The sequence below is a fragment of the Cyclopterus lumpus genome, chromosome 14, assembly GCF_009769545.1.
Source record: "Cyclopterus lumpus isolate fCycLum1 chromosome 14, fCycLum1.pri, whole genome shotgun sequence".
Lineage (NCBI taxonomy): Eukaryota > Metazoa > Chordata > Actinopteri > Perciformes > Cyclopteridae > Cyclopterus > Cyclopterus lumpus.
The window spans coordinates 8,457,867-8,484,361 of record NC_046979.1 but is presented as its reverse complement, the minus strand read 5'-3'; the positions used below and the strand labels follow the sequence as shown (position 1 = coordinate 8,484,361).

Sequence of the window (26,495 nt, the reverse complement as noted above, 5' to 3'; positions counted from 1 at the left end):
GGTGACTCGCAACTTCTCAAAACACCTTTTATTGCCTATAGGGGAGAGGTTGCTCTGTGTATTCAACCGTAGATCAAAATATGTTGGGTGCTTTTGGAAAAAATCTGAATACACAGGAAGGCAATCCAGACACCCCAAAAGACCAACAAAGAAGGATTTAATCAAACGTTTACTTTGTATTCTGCACTTGACTGCCTGCTGACTCCTCACTAACAACTCTTAACAAGCCTCTGGCCGGTATTGGGGCCGCTATGATAACACTGCTGAGAGAATCACTGACCCCTGGCCCCTTTCTCTGCGCCCAGAAACAGTGGGGGGGACGGGGGGCGGGGGGAACGACAGTTTGCTCACTTTTGTTGTTTGGGATGGTGTTTGGCTAACAACTAACGGTACTACAAGTAGCCTACACACACTGCTGTGTACCTCTCGGCCACTGCTCCGTGGCCAGAGAGTGTCTCAGCCTGCATGCATCACTGCTTGTTTTTTTGCATTTGAATGAAGAGTGTTTTACAACAGTTTACAGGCCATTGGTGTCTAGAAGGTGGGTTAGTCATCTGTGGGTTGTATTAATTAAATCACACAATACAGCAGTGGTCGTTGTAGACACACCTGGCGGGGATCTGCACTCTATTGAGTGCACCTTCCTAGTTTAAATCTCTGCCTGCTGTGCTTCCTCTTTTCTTCAACAGTTCCGTTTGTGCTTCTTGTCTCTCAATGTCAGTGTGATTCTCAGTTAATTCATGGCCTAAAATGAACTCTGGATGAATAACTGAAATTGGGTGTCAAAACAGCCCGGTGTCATATGTCTTGCTGACAGTAAGCATTCACAATCTGTGTCTAAGCATCGTCAGCAGCCTGCCTTGATATGGATTCGGTAAATCAAGACCTTCACAACTAAAACAACTTTTTATTTGTGATGAATACCAGGACTCCATCTCTGAGGAGGAGAGTTGTATTTGCTATTGTTAATTTCAGAATTGAGGAGATAACAATCAAGTAGCATAATGAAAACTTGGATTCTGTAGCCTAATGGTCATTACATGCTCTTGTTTGAGGACAAATAGCTAGGCCTTCCTGTTCTTTGCTCAGCACCTTATTTGACCCCTAAAAGGGCCACCAAAAGGGACTTCACTTTGGGACATCAAAGTTATTATGGGTTTGTTCTCACTTTGGTGGTTAACGGCCATAACGTACATAAATTACTACCTAGAGTTCCCGCTAGCGAAGGCCCACCGAGACACGTTTTGACAGATTCCTCAGCAGAGAGAGATTCAATAGAGAAAGGGGCGTTCACAGGCAAGTGTCAAAATAACAGCTGCATCAAGCTAACACAAATGTACAGAACGTGACGGAAAACAGAGTAATTTCTGTTGGAAAATAAAAGCAACGCATGCTCGCTTTGAAAAACAGAACAGATTAAAAAAACCTATATCATGCAGTCTGGTATACCAAACCTATCCGTTGCGGTAAAAGATCTACGAGAGTCAACCTGTTCATACATTCTAACTATGTAACCTTCATAGACGACTGAGACAACTGGGCTTTTATTTTGAAAGGATACGGCGGAAGCGATCAACTTGTGTCAACCGGCTTGACACCGTTTCACTAACTGTCCGCCCTGCCCTGCCTGAGTTTTCAGTTGAGTACGCTAGGGCAGCACGGCTGTATTATATAACTTTGATGTACTAATGGTTTTAATGGCGCAAGAGCAGAATATCGCGGCGCAGACCTGTGGAATCATTGCGGAATTATCCTAAAACCGTAAGCGTAAAAGTAAGCGATCGGTCACTTTTTTTTTGTTTTTTGCCTCACATCGGGGACGCGCGTTAAAAGTTATCGACAGCTCGGGCCAAGCGAGCTGTCGCACACGGTGGATCTCGACAGCGCCAGCTAGGTCAGCAACGCTGTTGACTTTAGTTCTAAAATAGTTGATATTTGCGGACGATGTTTTCCTGCCGCACGAGGAGAGAGGCGGCGTCGAGCCCAGCTGACATTTCACCGCGCAGCGTTGCTGTAAGGACGGGCTTGTAACCGAGAGCATTGACTGTGCGGACATCGCGTTATTTCTCATATGTTTTCCAACTTGGACCGACGGGACATGACCTAGCTAACTGGCGGAGCGCATCCTCCCACTACAGGTACGATCTGCTTCTACCGCAAACACTTGTTCTGTCGCCGGAGAATTATCGAGGGAGGCAAACGCTGGTTGTTTCTTCCCCACAACACATACACACACGCACGCACGCACGCATACACACATACACCCGGAGGAGGTAGGCCGACGATGACCGTCCCCGGTGCTGCGTGGTAGGCGCACTGACATCCCTGCGCGGTGCGTCCCACTGACAGATCTCCTCCCCCCACAGCGCTCGGAGGAACCGTCTTATTTTTGTGTATGACAGAGAAACGGTTGCCCCATCGACGAGCTTATCTCCGGCTGGAGGCATGTGACCGGTGCAATTTCCCATCGCAGCCAACAGGTTGTACTAATGCTGTAATGCTGTGTTGTGCTGTTTGTTTGGTGGGAAAAGTACAGCACGGAAACCCCAAACTTTGCGAAAGCAGCGACCTTCATTGCCGTCTCTAAAAGTGCATCGCACCAGCAGTCTCGATGACTTGTATCCCAGAATGAACCTGAATGCAGTACTGACATTCAAAGTGTATACAACCCATGACCAAAACAGAAGTAGGCCTATGTATAATTCTCCCACCAGGGAGTTTGATAAATAAAAAATAAATCCTTTCAAATGTTTGCAAAAAAAAGAAAACATACATCTTTGAGAGCCCACATGGGTCCTTGAACGTCACGTCACGAAGCAGAAGCTTCGTTGCTGTAAACCGCTGCCCATATAGCGCCATATATCCTACATGCTCTGGAGTCTTCTTCGACCGTAGCCAGAGCCAGTTCACAGGAAATGGTGCAGTCGTGTTCACCACTGGGCAATGCGTTAATTCAAGGTAACATTTATTTCATTTAAATGGATGCCAGAGAGCGATGCAGCCCTGTGCAGGTGACAGCGTGCCCCGGTTAACATTACTTTTAAAATATTTTTTAGATATGGCAATAAATTGCGATTGAAATATCTGAGTGAGCTGCAGCATAAAGAGCAGATATATTTTCTTTGCACAGTTTGTTTAATTGTAGTTTTGTACGATTGTAATTGTATTATAGGTTATTTACATTTCATATATTATCTATGGAGTTTTGACTGCATTGTTAATAGTTTGCGCTCTTTTGCAAATGGAGACAGACAGACAGTTATTGGCGACTGCTGCAAATGCCCAGAGACTCGCAGTGCGTTAATCTCCTTCGACAGATGTGTGTTGTTCCACACATGCTTGGCTGTACATGTGGGGTTGTCAGCGGCGCTGCCTGTTACACACGTTCTGTCTGAGCATTGCTTGCACTTTCTAGCACTTTCAGCTCAAAGAAATATCTGAAACATTCTAGTGAGTTATGTTGTGTAATGGCGGTGGTCTTTTCTTGTGCTAATTTTGATCTGCCAGGTTTGTGCTTGCCTCTGCCATATTTCTCCAGTGTGGGTGTGAGAGAAGGAGATGGCTGGTTAGATGCGACTGCTCCCTTTAAAAAAAGAAAAAAATACTAATAAATAAATAAGAGAATGGCTTAGGCTTAATATTAATATGAACTGCACCATAACAACATTCTAATGCAGATGTTTCAACACCCATATCACTGTGAATGGTCTATGAGAGATTTGTGTATATGTCTTTATATATATATATATATATCTCTATCTCCAGCATCAACTTTTTTTATAGCCTAACCTTGTCTCTTTTCTCTCTCTCTGTCTCTCTCTCTCTGTGTGTGTGTGCGCTCACTGCCCTGTCAGGATAAAGAAATGGATCAGGGTGGACTGAAGCGCAACGGTAATCGAGACGACAGCCTGACATTTGGGGAGACAGGAGCTGGAGAATCCAGAGATGCAGGTGACACAGCTGGTTCACTTCACCAGTCTGCAGCGCACCCGCTTGGCCGAGGGTCTCTGCCCCAGCCCACAGTGGCCCCAAATGGAGGGTGTGGAACCAAAGACCAGGGAGAGCTTGGAGGCCTCTTTGACTCCCCTCAGCATCATGTCCCGTGTGAGAGGTCAGACATAGAGGAGGGTAAAATCGTTAAAAGGCTGAAACAACACCAGAATATGGATGGATTCAACCTGAAACACAGTATTGACGATGTCGACCGGAGGCCCACCTCCATCATCAGCACCTCGATCTCCTCCATCCTGGGCAACCTACCGCTGCCAGACCTTTTTCCCCAGCACATCAAGCAGGAGGCAACTTTTTCTCCGGATAGAGATCCGGAAACGTACAGCGGACACACAGGCACTGGTCTCTGTGATTTGGATGGCGACAGCAGTCGCCAAATCGAGGATATCGAGATTTGGCAAGACCTGGACCTTCCCAATTCCCTGCCAGAAATCAGCGATTTTGATTTTGATTCAGAAGTGGCACACTTGGATAACATCCTACACGACAGCAGGGGTGGTGGCGGCGGTGGTGGTGATGGTGCTGTTGTCAGCGGCTTGCTAAAGGAAACCAAGCCTCTCATGGGGAACGGAGGGAACTGCACCAGTGTGAATGGCTCGGATCAGCAGCACCACCTTCTACAGCAGCAGCAGCTTCCCCATCAGCCTGCATCCCTTCTCTCCAGCGTTATGATCAAGGAAGAAAAGGATCCGGACGACTCTTTCATCCACATCCGTACTCCCGGTGTTGTCAAACAGGAGAAGCAGGACAACACTGGTTTCTGCCAGGCGCAGTGCCTCCAGAAAGGCATGAGCTCTCTCCATGGAGGCGGCCCCATGTCCTCATCTCTGGGCGTAGGAGTAGGATCTAGTTACCACTACAGAGCCAACTCGTCCTCTGCGGTGGGCCTACAAGACCAGGAGCCTTTTGGCGTGTACTCAAACCTGCCTCTGGTGGGGGAGAGCTGGGCCAGGGGGAACAGGTTCGGAGACTCGTCTGGGTTACAGAGGGGCGACGATGGGCTCCCTTCTGCTGCAGCCCTGTCGACTTTTTCTGTCAGCTTCTCCGGGTAGGTGTCATGAAATTACTTTGCTTTCTTTCACGGTATGCTTGGCTCTGTATTTGCTGTGCTTTGTAAATGTTAATATTTTAAAATGTCAGTGCAAATTTAAGCTGCAATACATTTCTCAGAGTAGAAACTGTGATTTCGACTCTGACCTTTTTTTTTCACATCTTTGCCACCTTTTCTAAACTCGAACACTGTCGGAAACAAACATTGTCCTTAAGCTGTTAGCAGTCTGACCCTAAAGGCCAAGATTAGACTTTTAATGCAAGTCTTTTGTTTGACTTCTTGGTTGATCAGTGCAATCTTTTAGCAGGAGATTAATTCAATGAGGGTAAGGGTTATTTCTAAATATGGGTTTCAAATTTCAAATTTTTGCTTTCTTTCTTGGATAATACCCACAATAAAGTGTTTGTAATTGCATTCATCCTTTCATCAGTCCTCATTAAGAGTAATTTTTTCGGGGTTTTACCATTGTGACTATAGATGTCAGAATTATCTGGGCAAAACAGTGCTGTTATTTGTTCTAAGTATGAGATGTGTGTGTTTTTGTGTGTTTTGTGCTTTGGTTGTCGAGAACAAAGAGGCCATTATACTGACACCCTGATATTGACCTTGTTTTATAATTTATCATTATCAAAATCTGAACTGCTTAGATGCCATGCCTTTCGATATGCATTTCCAAGTGTATCTTTTTTTCCATTCATCATTCACTGCTATTCAGGCTCATGTCTCAGGCTCTTGGTAAGTCCTTCAGATCCTGTTTGTCATGTAAAGTGCTGAAGGAAGGCTTAAAGAGAGTAATAGGACTTACTGTAATAACCGTGAGCAAAACATTACGGTCTTAAAGTTCTCCTCAAAATTCTCCTTTAAAAAAACAACAACCCCAACGTCTTTGCACTTTGTCTCCGGCAGCCACAGAACATATCTAGTCTCTGTTGATGCTCCTGAAATCAAATAAAGCTCGGAGTGATGTATTGAGGCACTTCCCTGGAGGACACCTTGCATTTGGGAAAGGAAAGCACTCGGTGCGTTTCACAGCGTTTTTGCCCGACTCTGTGTGATTTCAAGCACAAAAGAAACGTCCCTGCAATAAGACCCCGAAAAGAGCACTCCCAGGTGGTGCTGTATGTTTGTCTGTGAAATATCTTCTTTTGTGAGGGGAGTGCTAACACCCCTGAGAGCATCTGGTGCTTATAGTCTCCAATAGGCAGACACAGAAGGACACACATTTCCTCAATTTATCCACATCACATTTTATTAATGCTATGACTAAATGTAATATAGGAAAACTCTCTCCTTTTTATTTACTCACATATTTTCAGACAAAGCGGATGAGGTAAATAATTAGTTGCTAGGTTACAAAGAGATTGGAGTGGATATACAGTCAAATAAGGGGGGGGAATATAATTAGTTGAGTTGGTGATAGTCACCCTGATGAGATAGTTGGACAGTCTATAAAGAATTTCTAATAATGTGTCTTTGATGATTTAATAACCCAGAGCACTTTCTTTCTTTCTTTTTTTTGTGGTTGCTTGGTGTCAGATGTTGAAAATCAATATTATTTTGGGCACAGTTGTTCTCATCTACAGTATCTCATCCTATTTCGTCCACGCTCCGCCCTCTGGGATTTTTCCAAAATTGTGTTGTAACATGGCGCTTGTTATAAACATATCACAGTTGCGTAACTGCGTTATTCCTACAGGAAATGATTCATTGAGAAAACATGAGCTTTTCTCATGCGCATATGCCGCGCACTGCGAATGAGAATGAGAAGTGTCCGGTGGACACACCTTACTTCAGCGTGGATCTGATAACTGAAATGGCTGCGAGTAGAACTCTGAAAGAGAGATATGTATTTGCTGTGTTATGAGCTTCTTTGTGGCCATGGCCTGAATGGACTGATCACTAGATGTGTTTTTGATTAATATGGACCCGGGGTAATAATGTGAATCTGTGCTATCCTTCTGTGAGAGTCACTGAGGTGTTTGGTTCAGGCCACTTTGTAAATAAGTCAAACATGAACACGAGTGTCGCCCTCTGTTATCTGCCTGCTGTCACATTGACATTCTCCTCGGCTGTTATGCTGTTTACCAACTTCAACTGTGGAAAAGTCTCTTCGTCTTGGTTCATAAGTTCACACCGTTTGTTTTTAAGTTTATATCTACATAATAGACAATAGGAGACTTGATTTGCGTCCACAAACACCTGAAGACAGCGCTTTTGTAGAAATGCAAAGATGGCATCCTAATGAGCTGTCATTTAATTCACTTTATGGAGTGTTCTTTTCTGGGTGTTTTCATAACTTGATCATTCATTCAAACGACAAAGTGTTGTTTTTAAAAACAACATTTTGGTTGCACCTGGAATCTGTGGCACAGTGCTGGTTTTTCAGCAGAACTGCCTTCTGGTATGTTGACGCTTGTTGCACCAGCATGGTGCGTGTTGTGCAGGGCAGCGACACTCTGCAAGGTCTAAAGAAACAATACATTACAGCAGCGGTCCAAAACCTTTTTTGAGCCACGGACTGGTTTTCGTGTCAGTCAATATTTTCACGGACCGGCCTTCGTGCGGCCGATAAATATGAAGGAATAAATATGACGGAATAAAATGATACGACCGGCATAAAGTGCATACAAATACAACTCACCATTACGCCGAATTAGTGAGAGCCCTGAGCTTGTTTATCTGCAACGAGCCGGTGCCATCTCGGGGTGATGAGAGACAACGACACCCGAAGTGTGTTTGGTATGTCCAGTCTGCTGCGTAACTTAGTTTCCGTCGCCATCATTGCAGAAAACCTGCTTCACAAAGAAGCTCTCCAAAGAGTTATTTTTTTTTTGACTCATTTTCTCTCGCTTGTGCTATAGCTCGCTAGCTTTTCTCAAGAGGTTACTTATACGTAATATGTGACCTCTTGAGATGTGTGACGTATTTCGTGACCTCGTGAGAGGCTCATATGCACAGACGGATGTATCCAGTCCTTTTAAAAAAAAAAAAAAAAAAAAAAACATTTTTACGACTTTAATACAAACTTTTCTTCTTTTTTTTTTTCATTCACTCTTTCTGTGCGACCCCGGTACCAACCGACCCGAGGTTGGGGACCGCTGCATTACAGTATAAACAAACTACTGAACGACTTCATCCCCAGGGGTAAATAAAATATCCGACATTAAATTTTTTTTTTTTAAATTTAAATTTATAAAAATGAAAAGTGTATTTAAGGGAGTATAAAGTGAAAGATCTGGCCAGAGGTGATTTATTATAAAGTCTAATAGTTTGACAATAATTAAGTATTCTCTTTTCTCAAATCATCATGTTCTCTGAAATTATCACAATGATCAACATATCCCACAAAATAACACGTTGAGTAATTAAAATGGTATTAACTAACGATTGCAGATTGAATTTTTCTTCCATTGAATAATTGGTTGAAAGACTAATTGTTTCAGCTCTGCATGAAACGCACGTGTTTGTGTATTTCAAATGCAAACGGTGAGGTTTACTGTAGTCACAGCACTGTTGCGTGCTGGTGCCTCGTTGGGTAATATTGTTATGCATATGACTACTTGATGCACAGGAGCTGTGCTATTCAACACAACATACCTAGTTAAAACATCGGGATACACCGCTGTATTTGATACATTATATGCTGACAAAGGTAAAAAAACATGTGTTGCAGTGCTATTGCATTATTCGATGTGTACTGTATCTCGAAGTAGCAATGAAAACAAGACACTGAATGACTCCCTGGTTACCACATGCGTTAGCATAGCAATTCACTCCATGTACTCTACTGTATACCACAGAGCCCACCTTGCTGCTCGATGGGAATGTGGCTGCCTGCGTGTGTGTGTGTGTGTGTGTGTGTGTGTGTGTGTGTGTGTGTGTGCGTGTGTGTGTGTACACACAGGGATACTGGAAGGCCACGTGTACATATCTGCTCTGGTGTGCTGCTCTCTCTCTCTCTGCCGAAACAGTCACTTAGTCGCTTTTTCTATTCTCACCTACTCACTCCTGATGTGTCCTCAGAGCTCTTCATATTTCATACAGACATACAAAAGTTGTACACACACACACACACACTTATGTTAGAAGTGTGGTGTAGCTTCTGGATGTCAAAGGAGGCCCTCCTACACACATGTAAGCATCTTTTTTTAAACTGTTCTAGTGTGCTAAACTTGATATTGAATATTGAATCAGTTTTGCTAATTCATCATAAACAGGTATTGTATTCTGCTAGACTGGGGTTTGTTGATGGTAAAGTTGTGATGGCAAATTGGTTATTTAAATTGTATGCGGGTTACAAAAACATTTAGGCGGAGCGCCTTACCAGTATAATGCCAGGGAAAACCCTTAAACAGACTTAAATATTTGCTTATATCTGCAACCAACAGCTCGCTCAGACGGATCACAGTCTGAGACACATGTGGCCTTCCTGGGTAGAAAGAAGAAGAAAAAGTGGACGGTCTATTCCCAGTTTTGGGCACAGACCCAAGTGGCCAATGGGAGGCATCATGCAACAGAAACATAAACACAGGTTGTCGTGAGGGATTTCAGTAGTAGTCGGGCAGGTACCATACATATGAATAAGTGAGTTAATGATGATGGGGATTATGATGATTCATTGGGTGTTGCGACTGCATTGTCGGGTTTTGTAGCTGTGGGGACTAATTTACGAGAGTGATTGGCAAGATCGGGTCACTGAATTGAACATATTCAACATCTGGCACTTAGTGCGCGTCAACATTTGTAAACACGTTTCTAGAAACCACGAGACAACATGCCAGGTCTGGCAGGTGATTCAGCATCATCCTCAATTGCATCGTCATCATTTCACAAAGCTCTGTCGTCCAATTTTAAACTATTAAATGGAGTTTTTACATTTACAGTGGAACATATGTATTGCTCTGACCATCAATTTGATTATTTATGTACTTATTGATTTCTTTTCAGTTTCACTGAACAAAAAAAGAACAAGACAAAAAGACATCATTTTTTATTTTAAGGTTCACAACATACATACATACATACATACATACATTTTTAACAAGCCATATCTATGCATTAGCTGTATACAGGGAATTTAAAGTCTTACTGTAAGTGTATTGGATACTCATTTCATAACGGATAGTTTGGCTGTGGGTTGTTTTATCTAAATCAGACTCATGTCTATTGACTCAGTTTCCTGGATTTGTAATCTCTAAGATTATACCAACCTCTAGCCACATTGTTTGTTTGAGTTCCTGTTGCTTAATATGCTTACTGATAACCTTTTGTTTTATGCAAAGCAACATCTCACTCTTTTCTTTTTCTTTTGCCTTTCACTGAATCTTACTGTTTAATTACCACTTTAAATTTTTTCCCCCGAACTTCATCAGTTGCAAACACCCCGTTACCATGTTGATCTCCGCATTAGCAAGACAGAACGTGTTTATGTGGGAAACGGAAACATTCATGCTACATTCTGTCGAGCGTGTGGAAATGTCATGTGATGCGTTGCATCACGGTACCTTACTCCAAAGCTTGCGTTGGGACTCTTATGATGGCCCCCAGAGGCTTGTGTAAAGTCCAGTTTCCAACTTAGTCGTCATTGTGGAGCTGAAAGATCAACCGGATTCCATATCGCTACTTTTCCTTCTTAAAGAGGCTTTATACATGCGGCCTGAACTTACAGCGGACATGTCAGATCTGATCAACAGCCAAGACTCATTTCCCAACAATATCTCTTTCATTCACTCCGTCTCATCATTCTTCTTCCCGCTGTCTGCTTTGCTGCCGTCTCTGGAGCTTCACTGTACTGAGTCTTTGATGTAGGCTTCGTTTGGGGTCACTGTAGTTCAGAGAGCCAAAGGAGGTCTAGGCCTCGTAGCAGCCAAGCGGTTTCTTTTTTTTAAGGCTGTTTTGCAATCTGCAAAATTCACTTATTCATAGCAAAATATGTAAATAAGTACAAAAGGAAACTGAGTGAAAGAGACACTGATCGTCATTATGCATGTGCGTTATTAAAAAACAGTTATACTGCGTACAGGACATCAGTAATGTGATGTATGTTTAATGCAAACAACTATTAGTGAACTCATTTCTTTTTCTTAACTCGATGTCCACATTCCAGGTTTTTTTTGGTGCAGATTACTAATACTCAGAATAGAATACAAGATCCTTGGTCGATAGTTTTTTTTAAAAAACCATGTGTAATGAACATGTGCTGGCCATCGGCACTAAAGTTCCTGTTAGTGCACAACTCTCCCTATGTCATACATTTGACTACCAGTGTAAACTAGCTCAGCTCGCAACATTTAGACCAGAAATTGACTGCATGAATTCAATTATCGTTTGGGATGGGTAAAAATTGAATTATTGATAAGTCGGCTTGGAATTGTAAATGTAGTTCGCTCTACTGATGAAATGTTCAAATTACATTACATTACATTACATGTCATTTAGCTGACACTTTTATCCAAAGCGACTTACAATAAGTGCATTAAACCATGAGTCCAAACTCACAACAACAAGAATCAAGCAAGTACAATTTCTTCAATAACGTTAAACTACAGAGTACTATCCGTACGTGCCATTTAAGTGCTACTAAAGTGCTAAACAACAAAGTGCTATCGGTAAGGGACATTTAAGTGCTACTAGAGTGCTACTACGGCTCTACCCTCCCTATTCAAGGTATAGTCGAAAAAGATGTGTTTTTAGTTTGCGACGGAAGATGTAGAGACTTTCTGCTGTCCTGATGTCAATGGGGAGCTCGTTCCACCAATGAGGAGTCAGGACAGCAAACAGTCGTGATTTTGTTGAGTGTTTAGCTCGAAGTGAAGGAGCTACAAGCCGATTGGCAGAAGCCGAGCGAAGTGAACGGGCTGGGGTGTACGGTTTGACCATGTCCTGGATGTAGACCTGACCCGATCTGTTCGCAGCACGGTACGCAAGTACCAATGTTTTGAAGCGGATGCGGGCGGCCACCGGTAACCAGTGAAGGTCGCGGAGGAGCGGAGTAGTGTGGGTAAATTTCGGGAGGTTGAAGACCAGTCGAGCAGCTGCATTCTGGATGAGCTGTAGAGGTCGAATGGCATTAGCAGGTAGACTTGCCAGGAGGGATTTGCAATAGTCCAGCCGTGAGATGACCAGAGCCTGGACCAGAACCTGTGCCGCCTTCTGAGTGAGAAGGGGTCGTATTCTCCTGATGTTGTACAGCATGTACCTACAGGAGCGTGTTATTGCGGTAATGTTGGCAGTCAGGGAGAGTTGACTGTCGAGCGTCACTCCGAGGTTCCTGGCAGTCGGAGTCGGAGCCAGCACTGAGTTGTTGAAGTTAATAATTAGGTTGTGGGTGGGAGAGCCTTTTCCTGGAAGGAGGAGAAGTTCAGTCTTGTCCGGGTTAATTTTCACGTGGTGAGCGGACATCCACTGAGAGATGTCGGTCAGACAGGCAGAGATTCGTGCTGCTACCTGTGTTTCAGATTGGGGAAACGAGAGGATCAATTGGGTGTCGTCAGCGTAGCTGTGGTAGGTGAAGCCATGCGAGCGAATGACAGAGCCAAGAAAGTTGGTGTACAGAGAGAAGAGAAGAGGACCAAGGACTGAGCCCTGAGGGACCCCAGTAGTCAGAGGACAAGGCTCAGACACAGATCCTCTCCAGAGCGGTCGGTGAGGTAGGATGAGAAGAGTGAGAGTGCGGTGCCTGAGATACCCAGGTCCTGGAGGGAGGACATGAGGATCTGGTGGTTCACTGTGTCAAAGGCAGCGGAAAGGTCTAGAAGGATAAGGACAGAGGAGAGAGAGGCTGCTCTAGCGGTGTGAAGCTGCTCAAGAGACAGCAAGGAGGGCAGTCTCTGTTGAGTGGCCTGTCTTGAATCCAGACTGGTGGGGGTCTAGAAGGTTGTTACTGTGAAGAAAGGAGGAGACTTGGTTAAAGATAGCTCGCTCTAGAGTTTTGGAAAGGAAGGGGAGGAGAGAGACAGGTCTGTAGACAAGGGGGAAGAAGGTGAAGTTACTGGAGGTGTAGTTATGGAAGATGGATTAGTAAATGAGGAGCGTATGTCGTCTATCTTTTTTGTAAAGTAGTCAACAAAGTGGCTTGGTAGAAGGGTGGAGGGGGGGGGGGGGGGGGGGACCAGGGCGGTCAAGGAGGTTGGAAAAAATTGAGAAGAGCTTTTTAGGGTTAGATAAAGAGGATTCGACTTGCTATGGTTTGTTTGTGAGGGAAGCAGTCTATTTCTTTACCACAAATGCTTCCTCTGCTACGTTCACCTGAAATTTGGTGCTCTGATATGTCAAGAGAAAGCATAAATATAGCCCTGACTGATCTGACTTACTGTACTTAATAAACAAAAGACCGTGCTTGTTATGTTTGGCAACAACTCTATCAGGAAACAGGAAGTGAGGTGTCTAGCAGCTAGAATGGCTGAGGCTGCTGCCCTTGTTTCCCCTCTTTGGGCAAAGTGGCATTCTGGGTAAACAAGAAAAAAAGTAATACTTCTTATTTCAGATATTGTTATTGTTGTTGTTATTGTCATTTAGGTATTCTCAAAACTTGTGTCTGATTTGTGTTCTCATTTAAGCGAACCACGGGGAAGCTATATTTGTCTTTTGTGTTTGATGCTTGGCAGATATAAACCAAAACAGCTTTGACATTTAGAAAAATCCCACAGGAAATGAAACACAAGCCAAAACAAAAAGTGTTGAATATTTGCATCAACTAGAAAACGTGCCACCTCCACAAAGCAGTTATACATATATAACTTATGAGTTTTATATATATATATATATATATATATATATACATATATATATATATATACATATGTGTGTATATATATATATATATATATATATATATATATATATATACATATATATATATATACATATGTGTGTATATATATATATATATATATATATATATATATATATACATATGTATGTGTGTATATATATATAAATATATATATATATATATATATATATATATATATATATATATATATATATATATATATATATATATATATATGTTTGCATTATTAATGTGTTTCATGACCTGTATTGTTTAGATTTAGAATCGAATGCAAAAATGTTGGTGACTTTTATCTTCATGACGAGACAAATGGAAGCCTCCTACAGGAACACATAAAGAAACCAGGACTTTCTTCGTGCCGTGTTTCACTGCAATGTCTGATGTGTCTCGACTTGTTTTTCTGATCAATGAATCAAGATGGTGGAATTCCCTGCCTCCGCTGCTTTCCGGTGATAACCTGTAACTGTAAAAACCCTCAGATCAGTTGGGCACTAAGCCATTCCGCGATTTTCTTTACTCTCGTCAGTCTGAATAATTTGCGTGCTCGCTCGACTGTGGGATATGTTGCTGCTCTGTTTGTGTTGAGCAGCCTGTCTGCCTGAATGTGGGTTGCCAACTCTTCTTCTCTCGTCTAATGTAGATGTGATCTCCTTTCCGAGTTAGCAAGGTTGCAAGCAGTACACACGTCCCTTGCCTTTTTTGCAGATTTCTGATTAGGAAAGGTTTTCAGAGCGTGCTTGGGTTTGATTGAAGTGTTTGATTTCAGTGATCACTGTTAGCTCATCTGTTTATCTACCCCGCAAACAAAAGTAAGATACTTTTGAAGGGATTTTAGAATCTCACCTGGTGAACATGTTATTTTTCATCTGCTTTTCACTATTTTGCATAGTCCAGTGCAAATTACAAACTATATTTTAGTGATATTTTAGGATCTGTCAATTTCATGACATTTGTATTGACTACGTGAAGTATAAATTATGCCTCATTACAAATATGGGCTTTAAAGTGGCGTGACTATGCCATTGCTTTGCTCCTCTAATGGTTTCTTTTTTAAGAGACAAGGTCAGAGTTTTCCCTCCACCTGATCGGTGTCAGCAGGGTGGCAGAGTAACCAGGGAGACTGTCAGCAGGAGACCGCAGGTTCAGACCTCTCTGGCAGTGAGCCTCCAACCTGTTGAAGTGTGAGCAGCTTGATGAATCCCTCCAGTACCAGAGCTGCAGCTCTTTTCATTTGCCGAGGGTCATTGCTAATGTACAATATCACCGCCGGCTTTTGAAGCCTGGCGATCATATTTTTGAGGCGCGAGTCGGGTTTGGAAAACGCCATTTTTTTTTTTGTCACATTGAAGGTGAATCTTCAGTGCTTCAAAGAAATAGGAAAAGTTAACGACACATCTAGAACTTTGGTTTTTAATAGCCCAACCACTCATTTCATACAGCAACGCCTCAACAAGTTGTCACTTAATGATGATGACCAGGAGCTATTCATTTTTTACATTATTTATTTAATATTTCTTTATTGAGCTGCCCTCAAGAGCTTTGCCAGCCTCTGTACGATAGCACTTGTTCTTGAGGACTCAGGGAGTGGAGGCTGTCTTTTTCAGTTGTCCAGCTGGGTAGAAGTGTCTTGTATAATGTCTTTAATTTGTATAACGTTAGACAGAAATGCATGTTATTTCATCAAATCAGATTTGCATCAGATGTTTTGCTTAAGCATGTGTAGCACCCACGTCCACACACTGAAAAAAACCCTCTGTATGCATAATGATTGCTGCATGTGTGCATCTGGCTATGACAGGTTGTCTCCAGACAACGCAGAGAACCTTGTGCCATAGACCGACCGGTCAATGAATAACCTGACCAAGGTTACTGTACATGTGGAGGCAAACATTCAACCCCCCAAAGCTGTCATTCAGACTTACACCTTGTGTAATCTTATAATCTCTGACAGCTGGTTTGAGGGAAAACTTGATAATGGCCTCATTTGGACTCGGTCAAAACACCGTTAATGACATTCAGTACGAGTCCAGTCTTCATAGTTCTAGGTGACCCACTTCTTTTTGTACGTTTGCCAAGCGACTGCCGCACACTTAAATCAAGCTCAGAAAAGGAAATACCCTTCTATTTAAAGCTGATGGCAGGGTCTGTACAATGTTGCCAGTAGTTGCATATTACACAGTGACTTTACCAGCCATGTTGGTTAAACTTAGTCTACCAATTAAAAAACAACAACCGAAACTTTCATATTTTTGCCCATTGTTTAGTTTAAAAGGAATGGAACATTTTAATCATGTCTGTAAGGATGACTTGAATTAGTCATCACCAAAGGACTTGATTCAACTAAATGGGCTTGACCTGTCCTTTGCTGTACACCCAGATAGACTGGTTGTGATGGACATTTTGTTTTTCAAAAGCCAACAATTGGAAGCACTAGAGATGTCGTGTCCACTTGATCCTGCAGACAAATGCTCCATTTGTCTGGATTGGTGATGCGGGTCCAGCATGCATCGGTATCAACACTGCCTTAGGTAGAACAGGCGTAGACTGTTTAGCATCCTGACGAAGCAAGCAGCTGGTTGACAGGCTGATTGGTGGCTGTGTTTATCACAGACTGGTCTCTGTGCAGGACACATGGGGTGTGCTGCAGGGGGTAATACGGCGGTAGACAGTCAGTGATAGCACCTCGCATGGTGGACCCCGCCGTCAGAATATGAATGGGTGTGAATGGGTGAATGACATGTGTGAAAGCGCTTTGAGTGGTCACAACACTAGAAAGGTGCGATACAAGTACTTAACTTTATCATCACTTATTCTCGGCAATCTGGTACATTTATAGAACAACTGCAGAAAGATTTCCTTTTCCATCAAGAGCCTTTCACTTCCTGCATCGACTGAAGTGAAAGTGAATTCACCCTGGTCCTTTTAGCTACTTAGTCATTAATTTGTCTGCCAATATTGACCCACCTCTCAGCCACCGTGTGGTCATTCTTTAAAATAGAAGCCCCTCTGTGTCTGGAGCTGGTCTATTTGCAGGGCAGCTAGCGCAAAGGCCAAACTACTATTTTTGAAGCCGCTTTAGCTTTTGATGATGATGTTGCTGTGAGTTACAGTGAGCCAATTGTTCTCCTGCCAAAGCAATGTTGGAAATAGACCTGAGTGGTGGAAGAAGCAACGGTTCAGCCAGATTATATTTATTGCTTATTTATTGACATGAGTTGGCCACTATTCAAATATGAGGATAACGCCTGTGGCATTTCAAGCGTGTGCTTCTTTTAAGTTGTTGTTAGGGTTCAGGTTGCCCCTGATACTGCAGTGTAGCTGAGGCCAGAGCTGCTCTTTCTAAGTGATAAGCTGCCATTGTGACACTTTTTAAAATGTTACAGCTTCTGTTTTTTTTATCTCAATTTTGTTTAATTAGTTAGTTAAATTTCAATATTTCAGGACCTACGCAGATCGATGTAGTCTCATAGCATTGTTGTGGCTTGGGGAGTAGTGTGTTACCAGCGGCAGCAGTGATGCTGTATGGAGCCAGATCCCGGCCAAAAGTCTGAACCTGAAAAAGATCTGAAAGTGAAAAAAAGGTCTGAATCCAACAAAATGAGATTTGTAACTGTAAAAAAAAAATAGATTGAAAGTTGAAAATATAAAATATATTTTATTCGAAGAAAAAAAAACAGAAATTATATTTAAACCAACCAAACTTTTCATACACTTATTTTTATTTCAAATACATTGTTGAATTTTTCAATGTTCAAGACCAAAACTTGAATTTTCAGGATTAAATCTTTTTTTCATCTTCAGTCGACTTTTGCTTTAAACTTTTAGCACCACACTGTGCCTATAACCGTCATGGTTGTCAGACAACAAATCCTCTATTCACACATGCTGGGCTTTTGTCATTATTTTTGACATTTTACAAGCCGAGCATTTAATCTATAAATTGAAAAATAATTGTTTGAATTACTTTAATTAAGGATGATTGTTTGTTCCAGCCCGGATTCATGTGTGCTGTATCTCTAAATGTCACAAATATTCCTCCAAGTTGTTGGCAAATAATTTCATGATTAGAGCCCCTTGTGTCGGAGTTGCATACCTGCCACATCCTCCGCTCCTTCCCTGGACTGAAGAATGTTTGAATTCTGCGCTTGTAAGAAACCGATAGTGATAAACAATAGTGGAGGGTTGTGTCGCCACCCAACCAAACACCTTACCCTCTTCCTGTTCCTCCAGACGCCTCCTTTTTCTTTGGTGACTGCTCTTCACAGGTCTCCTTCTCTTCAAGTTCCTCTGCTTCGTTGCCTTCATTCTCTCGCTGCTCAGCCCACATGTTGCACCATAAATACTACACATCTGTAGTACACCTCTGTTTTGCGTATATTAGTCTACTTGACTTGAGTAATGAAGTGTTCAATTGATTGGTGGGCAAGAAGTGGTCAAAATTGATTTGGAAACAAGAGTTTGATGCGCGGCAGTGAGAACAGTAGGGACTAAAGAATGTTGTTCACCACTCATACTTCATTAATGTCAAACATGCTGAACGGGTTTACTGATTGAGGGCAATAAATCAGCCCCTGCAACAGTACGGTATGGACAATTTACCCTCGCCGCCCTCTGTGCTTTCTTCCCTTAGTTTCATGTGACGAAGAGGGCAGGCCTGTGAGAGAAAGTTGTACTGGAGAGGACTTTTAAGTAGGACACAACTCAAAATGGGATTTCTGACAGTGAATCGACCTAATTGTAATCGGCTTCTAATGTGTTTTCATTAATTTTGTATGTTATTAAATAGAATAGCAGCATGGATTCTTCTGTAATTGATCAATTACAACACCGCAGCAGTGCCCCTCGTTATCATTTTCTATCGCTCTCTTTGCACTTTTCCTTCCTCTCTTTTGAGAAGGGTGTCCTGGTTTGGACCGCAGCCCAGGACCGACTTGTGTTGTGAAACCCTGGCACAGTTCAGGCACCCGGCAGGACCTCAGTCTTCCCAAGCTAAACAATAGGAATCATCTAGAGTGATGGCTATTCGCTTAATCAATTAGGCTACATCTACACTAAGTTATCATTTTAAAAATGATCTCTGTCCAGACGCACACTTTTGTGCTGTTTCAAACATAATCTCAATTCACACTGACAACGGATATCACATTTACATCACATTTATACGTGGACGCTCGGCATAAGTAGAAAAAGATTTGCGTTATAAAACTAAAAAGGTAGCAGTGTGGATGTAACCGTGAGATTGAAAGATACAAGATGTAGTTGGTTGTATTTGACTGAGATTAATTGCTATGCATTACTTCTGTTCAGAATATTAATAAAATGTCTCTCTGAGCAGTAGCTTGGTGTGCATGTGCTAAAAAAAATGTACTGCACCAGTGGGATTGTAATTCTGCTCAATTAGCACATCTCTACTATTTGCAAACTTGTTTAGAGAGTTGTAAAACTGAATCTGAACTGTAATCCGTGTGTGCGTGATCAGATTTCTTAATATGTAAAATAATCTCTGAATGTATTCTGAGATTTGTGAATGTGTCCAGGAATCTGCCAATATGTATCCATAATCAGATTTTATTATTGTGCAAAAATAAATACATTTCTTATCCTATTTCAGATTTGCAAGTGTATTAATGTGCATAGACAAACCTCCTAAATAGATATTATGGGCTGAACATGTTTTCGCTCCAGGAGTGTTAAATACAGACAAGTCATCAGTCACAACTCGAATGGCTCTTTTTACATGTGACTTTTGTTACTGCCGTTGCAGATGTACAAATTGATAGGTAACCAGTTAGCCGAGACTTGAAGAGAAGTCTCTCAACATAAACTCCCTTAAAAGCCTCCCAGCCAACAACACATTAATCCTGGCTGGTGTACAATGTTGTCTACACATTTACAAATACCCATTGCAAATCTTAATAGGGATTTGGAGATTTGATTTTACATATACAAATGTCGTTACTCCCACAGTGATATTGAAAACATGTTTGCAGAGTTCTGCTCATATTCACATAACTCGGTATGGACTTCGAGGTCCCTTTACATACCATTCTGATTACGTACACACGGACAGATAAACAGTTACTCAACTCTCCACACATACTTTGCAAATAGTTTTGCTACAATAATGGCCCCATACATGTCTGCTTACAGTGGGTCCTGGGCTAACTGTTTCAGCAGCTTCCTGAACTTATAGGCTTAGGTCTGATCCCCTCGCGTCCTACTGCAACCATTATCCCTGTGGACCGTTGTAACAGGAAGCAACGACTGGAGGAAATGCTTTTCAAAATGTACACATTCAGGTATACAAAATCTGTATTTACTCATCCGTCATGACTGAAACACATTTACAGGAAGCCGCTGTCACTGCGGGTTCTTTGATTCAGGATACTGAGTAATGGCGCCTTGCCTCTCTTACAGATTGGCTGGATCTGTTTGCTAAGAATTTGGTCACGGGCAATTTACAGCTCCCCCGTATCTGGTTTTTCGTGTCCTTTTGCTCAGGCTTAGACGCAAACCAGCAGTGTTACGTAACAGTTTTCACAACCAGAAATGTGCTGCAGCAGACTGCAGCAGCACATTTTTGGAGGTGTGGCATTGGCCTGTCAAGAATACATTGAATACACACACACACACGCACACACACACACACACACACACACACACACGCACACACAAAGACGTTATAAAGCTGCTCAAAGTCATGAGTGGCGGCCTTGAGCACACAAGAGTACATGGATCATAAATGAACATTAGCAGTAGTTTGGTTGTGTATATTGACTCAGTCTTGTAGTGAGTTAGAGGCTATAATCACAGTAACTTGTGTGTGTGTGTGTGTGTGTGTCTCGCCTAATGCTCTGTGGCGCTGTGGCCGACACACCAGCATTCCTCAAGTCCTTTTCAACACGAACCGGTGACGTGAAGCTAAAAAACGGACTCCTCCGACACCAGTTGGACGGGCGTGGCGCTGTGCTAATTAAAGTCGTGCTGGTCTCAACCACGCCAATGACACGGTGAAGTGTCAACCAATTCAATGTTTTTGGAATCACGTGAACGAGCGGATGAGCAATGCTTAAAAAAAAAAAATGAAAGCAAAGTCCAGAGTAGAGCCATCAGCAGTTTATCTGGCTGAGATTGTGCGGTCAGTAGCGGGACAAGTAATACATCTGTTTCTGTGTCGCTAAGGCAACCGTGCGACCGAAACATGCGCTTAACTTAACTTCAACTTTTTTTTATTACTACTTCTTATTATACCTTTAAAAAAAATATCCATCCTGCCTTGAAAAACGATGTTTAAGTACGCTCAAGTCAGCTGTCTGATGTCCTTCTATGGTAAATAAAACAATGTTAGGCTACTTGAATTGCTTCATATCACGTGCAGACTGAGACAACGCTTTAAGGCCTAAATTATATAATACGATAGTATGTATTATTGAATTATAAATGTACTCTTTGTACCAGGAGACGTCACGGTTCAGAAAAAAAAAATCAATAACATGCCAGAAGGCACATTTTCCCCATTGTATATAGATCAGCTTTGTCTGAGAGGTGGATCATGGGACTTATGTGGGAAATCGCAGCTCTTGAGATTGATGGTATCGGACATCTTTACAGTGACGCTGATATCAAGTTTATGCTGCTAAACGAGGACTATAAAGTATCTGTGGAAAACCAAGCCAATGAAGGTTAGCGGGTGTGGTGGGGGCTTTATTTAGACCAACAGTCTTTTAAAGGGCAGCGTCAGTCACCCAGTTACCTTCTGTAGGCTGCTCTGCCTATAAACACTGTCTGTATATGAAAACAATAAAATATATTAACAGATTTAACTGGCATTGTTGGTTTAGAGGAATCATCTCAGGGTATGCACATGAAAGAGAAGAAGAGAAAAGTATGTCTGTGAATATCATATGATCCTATGTATATGTCATATACAATATGTATAATCATGTGTATTTTTAAATATGATTATACAGTGTGTATGTATATGTATACATATACACATTATAGGCTTAGGTCTGATCCACTCATCATGACTAGTTTTTCTTTAAACAGTTATTATTATTATTATTACAATAATAATATTAATAATAATATGTTTTATTATTATATAAAATAGTGAAAAATGTTGATCCCAGTTTCTCTCAAGTTTTTCCCCAGTGGTGTTTTACTTCTACAAGTGTACTTTGGACTTTGCTGTTTTATGTCTACGTGATTTAGGCTGCACTTGCTCAGCTGCTCTGCTCACCTTTTGCACATGAGATGAGTTAAACTGCCCCGGTGGCCGTCCAAGAATCTAATGCCTGCTGTTCCCTCTCCTCCACATTTCCATCCCCACTGGTAGATCAGCCTTCACTCCATTAATTACAGCTGACACGCTCTCCCTTTTTACTCCGTAAACTCTGCGCTGGGTTTTCTCCACCTTTCTCTCTTCTTCTGTGGTCTTTCATCACTTTTTCCTCTTTCTCTCTGCACCTCCCTCTTCCACCAAACTGGTGAATGGTGTTTGTCACAATATAGTCGTCTTCAGTCACCTCTATTCTGTGTCATTTTAGACAATCACTTGTCATTACTGACTAAAATCAAAGTAGTTTCACCATCTGAAAATCCAAAACAAGTTGTTGTAAAAGCTCTTATAAGGTTTGCAGCTTTTATAGGGGTTGAAAATACATTTATGCTCTTCTTGATTTTACATTTACGTTCATAAGTTAAGCTTAACCCCTCAATATTTGTAATCAATCGTCATTCGTCACATTGCGTCCAGACTGCTGGATGTCTTCAGGCTGATGCTGGTGTAAAACATAACACTGAGGGAGCAGCCTTACTGCACTTAGTCATGCTGTTGTCTGTGTGCGGTTGCTATGGAGCTGACCTCCAGGGTCATGCATTAATCTGATGCATTTTGAGCTAAATTAAGCAAGTATCGGTCCAAAATGGAAGATTGATTATTGCATATTTCTTATCTCTGAGGAGGAATTCAGGGCTACTGGTGCAGGCCAGAAACCACATTGAACCTTACATGTGGAGCTGTTGTGGCTGGATTTGATCCATACTGCTGGAATCTAACACGTGTTTAACTAAATGTTCAAGGTCAAAGTGTTATGAAGTGAAAGGAGCTTCCCATTGCAATTTCTTCTTTCATTGATATCCACATAATAATACTCTTTACGGCTTTCACTAAAAAAGAAACTTTGAATGAACTGACTGACTCACTAGACCTTTTGAGTCTAATAGCAAAGCCCTAATACCCATGAGCCTCGGCTGCAATTGGCTTAAATGAGAACTGTAGCAGCAAAACACTGCGGCATAGATTCTGGATTCATCCAAAAATTAACCCATTATCCAAAAAGGTATTTAATTGAAACTGCAAATTGTGTTACCGAGTTTCTGAAATGCGTAATGTTTAACTTAACCGTACATCGGTGCAGCACAACAGAAAGTCATAGTTGGTTTCTCTCCTTTTACAAAGCCCCTGTTTTAGTTTTCTCAGTCAGTGTTGGACCAGGCTCTAGGCTTGTGTTAAACAAATCACCCAGCTTTCCATGGCTAATACCTTTCATTTCCTTTTTGAGTATTTGGCAGAAGTGCCTGCTAAGTAATGTAAAACAGAGTGGCCTCTTATCTGGATTTGGCCAGATGTGAGAAGAAGTAGGTGGCAGCTGTATTTGGGGAAACCTCTCAATACCATGAAATTACCAGACATTCATTTGGCATTGATGATAACGGTATGTGAATCTAATGGCAGTAAAGCAACTCCTTTTTTTTTTTTTCATCTACACATTTCCTTACCAGAAATACAACCTTTATGACAGAATAATATTGCTTTTCAGCACAATTTCTATTAAAATGTAAAATAAAACGTTGAGTAATTTCTGTTTGTAAGCTTTTTGAGCTGCGCGCTATTATGAGCTACTTTAGGCATATGAATGATTGACTGGCACATTTTTGACTGAGGATTACAAGACAAGTCATCGTACATTGGTACTAACCACTGCTTCTTGTAAAGGAATATATACATACATACAGTATATTGCAGGTTTCTATTTGTAAATGACAGGTTTCTATTTGTAAATGAAAGGTCACAGGTCTGTAATAGTTTGGGACGGATCATCTTGACACACTTTATGAAGGAGGAAGACAAACATTGCCTCAATGCACTGTACCTTTTTCTGGTCCCTTTTAAGGCTTCAGGATATGGTTTGTATTAGTCCATTGTCTTTTTAACTGTTAAGTGGCTGCTTTGTCATCTATTTTTAAAGGCACAGTATTATAAAAAACACTGCAAAGGCAATCCGACACTCCACCCACTGGCGCTCACCGAGGTGAACTGACATCAGGAAAAGAAGTGCAGTTTGAGAGAAGAAAAAGGATCTTAACTTGTCCACCTGTTATCCATTAAAGTACAGTCAAATGGAAAAATACATTATAAAACTATAAGCTGGAGCTTGCCAGTTCTCCAAACACATTTAAGTATGAAAAGATCGTTGATGCTGGTGTGTCGTGTGTGTCGACTGCGTGCACTGATTTAAAAAGAGCACACTGGTGATTTTGTCTGCCTGGAGCGCAGGCGGCATAATTAATCACTTATCGTAATTTTTATCGAAATTAAAATGTTTTCTACTGCCGTTTTCAAATCCCAGGAGACTTAGCACATGTTCCACTGGAAACTAAAGTGTTAGTGTGGCAGGGCCACAGGTTCTTTCTGATACGACCTGTTGAGATACGTATTTTGTTTGATTCTGCCCTCACTCCTTTCTTCATTCCCTCTTCCGTGTTTTCTCTCTTTCGCCTTGTTGTCATCAGGGGGAAGAACGGATAAGCGGCTCCGTGAGATGTTTAGCGTACTTCTCCAGGTTAATGATTGGCCTCGTTCTTCACGCGCATCTATGTGCGCATGCATGCGTGGGTGTGTCATGTGCGTGTGTTTGTGTGATAAAGGGAGAGCGGGCAACCGTGTGTGCATTAAAAGCGCGACAACCAAATATAAGTAGTGTTATGCCCTCATGGACTTGGTGTAAAAGTCTGCTTTGGTTTGATATGACCCACAGAAATGTTGCAGGGTAAAGTTGTACCAGCAGGGGTTTCCGGCAGCTGGGATCACACTCAAAACACACTTTTGTCACTATTTCAGCGTTTGTAATGCACACGACTGTGCTGTTTTTCAGCACGCCCTGTTTCAGGGTTGGAGGTTAATAAAATACACATGCATTAATTTGCATGCCGTGATACAGAATTGTAGGAGGGGAGCAGCCCCAGGTGTATGATTTATTGTTCTTTAATAAATTATTCGTATCTGTTTTTCGACCACATCAGTGGTTTTGTTTCTAGCACACAGTTGCACTCCGCCTACTGTAGTTACGCCTCAGCGTCAACACAGCCGGCAGCACGATGGATTCGGCCTCACCGTGCACCACTTCGCTGCAGACTCGACACGGTAACACACTGCAGCAGTGCAGAGGCTGCTTTTCTTTGGAAAGCCAAAAACGCTGCCAAGGCTGGGATTTTAGTGTTCATTGAATAGCTGCTATCATGTCTCATGTTTCAAGAAAATCTCACCTTTTTTTTAATTTCTCAAATCCCATGTGTCATTTCATGGTGCCTTTTTGCTGAAGCCTGAACTGGAGTTGTGTATTGCAACTTCTTTGGATAAAGAAATCCCTGAGTCATTGTTCTCTCTGCCAGGAAGATAATGGGATTTTGGATTTGGAGTGAGTGAGTGAGTGTGCATCTCTGTGTCTTGCCAGCCTAATTGTGTATTCTGCTGCAGCGAACTGCATAATATTTTTCTGGCTGAATGCTCAAATACCTCTTGTGGTTGTAGTGACTCACACTTTTTCAAAATGCTTTTTATTGTCATTTTCATTGACTGCATGCTGACGACTCACTTAATGCTCTTGACCGGCCCCTCGGCCAGTAGGGGCCGCTATTGAGAACATCTCCGACCCCCAGCAGCTACTGCGCACTCACAGACACAGTGGGGTAAAATAGCCTATGTCGTGTTCGCCAACTGTGGGATGTGTTCATTCAATGACTCAAAACAGGTGGATTAAAGATCGACTGGTCTTCAACCTCCCGAAATTTACCCACACTACTCCGCTCCTCCGCGACCTTCACTGGTTACCGGTGGCCGCCCGCATCCGCTTCAAAACATTGGTACTTGCGTACCGTGCTGCGAACAGATCGGGTCCGGTCTACATCCAGGACATGGTCAAACCGTACACCACACCTCGTTCACTTCGCTCGGCTTCTGCCAATCAGCTTGTAGCTCCTTCACTTCGAGCTAAACACTCAACAAAGTCACGACTGTTTGCTGTGCTGGCTCCTCATTGGTGGAACAAGCTCCCCATTGACATCAGGACAGCAGAAAGTCTCTACACCTTCCGTCGCAAACTAAAAACACATCTTTTTCGACTATACCTTGGATAGGGAAGGTAGAGCCGTAGTAGCACTTTAGTACCACTTAAATGTCCCTTACCGATAGCACTTTAGTAGCACTTAAATGGCACTTACGGGTAGTACTCTGTAGTTTAACGTTATTGAAGAAATTGTACTTGCTTGATTCTTGTTGTTCTGAGTTTGGACTCATGGTTTAATGCACTTATTGTAAGTCGCTTTGGATAAAAGCGTCAGCTAAATGACATGTAA

At 42.1% G+C, this 26,495-nt stretch overlaps 1 protein-coding gene across 2 annotated transcripts in view; it reads left to right on the top strand.

The window, feature by feature from the left end:
- Window positions 1-2,425: 2,425 nt before the first annotated feature.
- Window positions 2,426-26,495, top strand: part of LOC117742946 (glucocorticoid receptor-like) — a 51,116-nt gene continuing 27,046 nt past the window's right edge. The window contains exons 1-2 of one of the 2 annotated variants that reach the window (XM_034550627.1): window positions 2,426-3,022; window positions 3,852-5,059. In XM_034550627.1, coding sequence (XP_034406518.1) covers window positions 2,996-3,022; window positions 3,852-5,059 — 1,235 coding nt within the window. In that variant the 5' untranslated portion in view covers window positions 2,426-2,995. The remainder of the gene's footprint in view (window positions 3,023-3,851; window positions 5,060-26,495) is intronic. The other variant, XM_034550626.1, reaches the window with a different exon arrangement.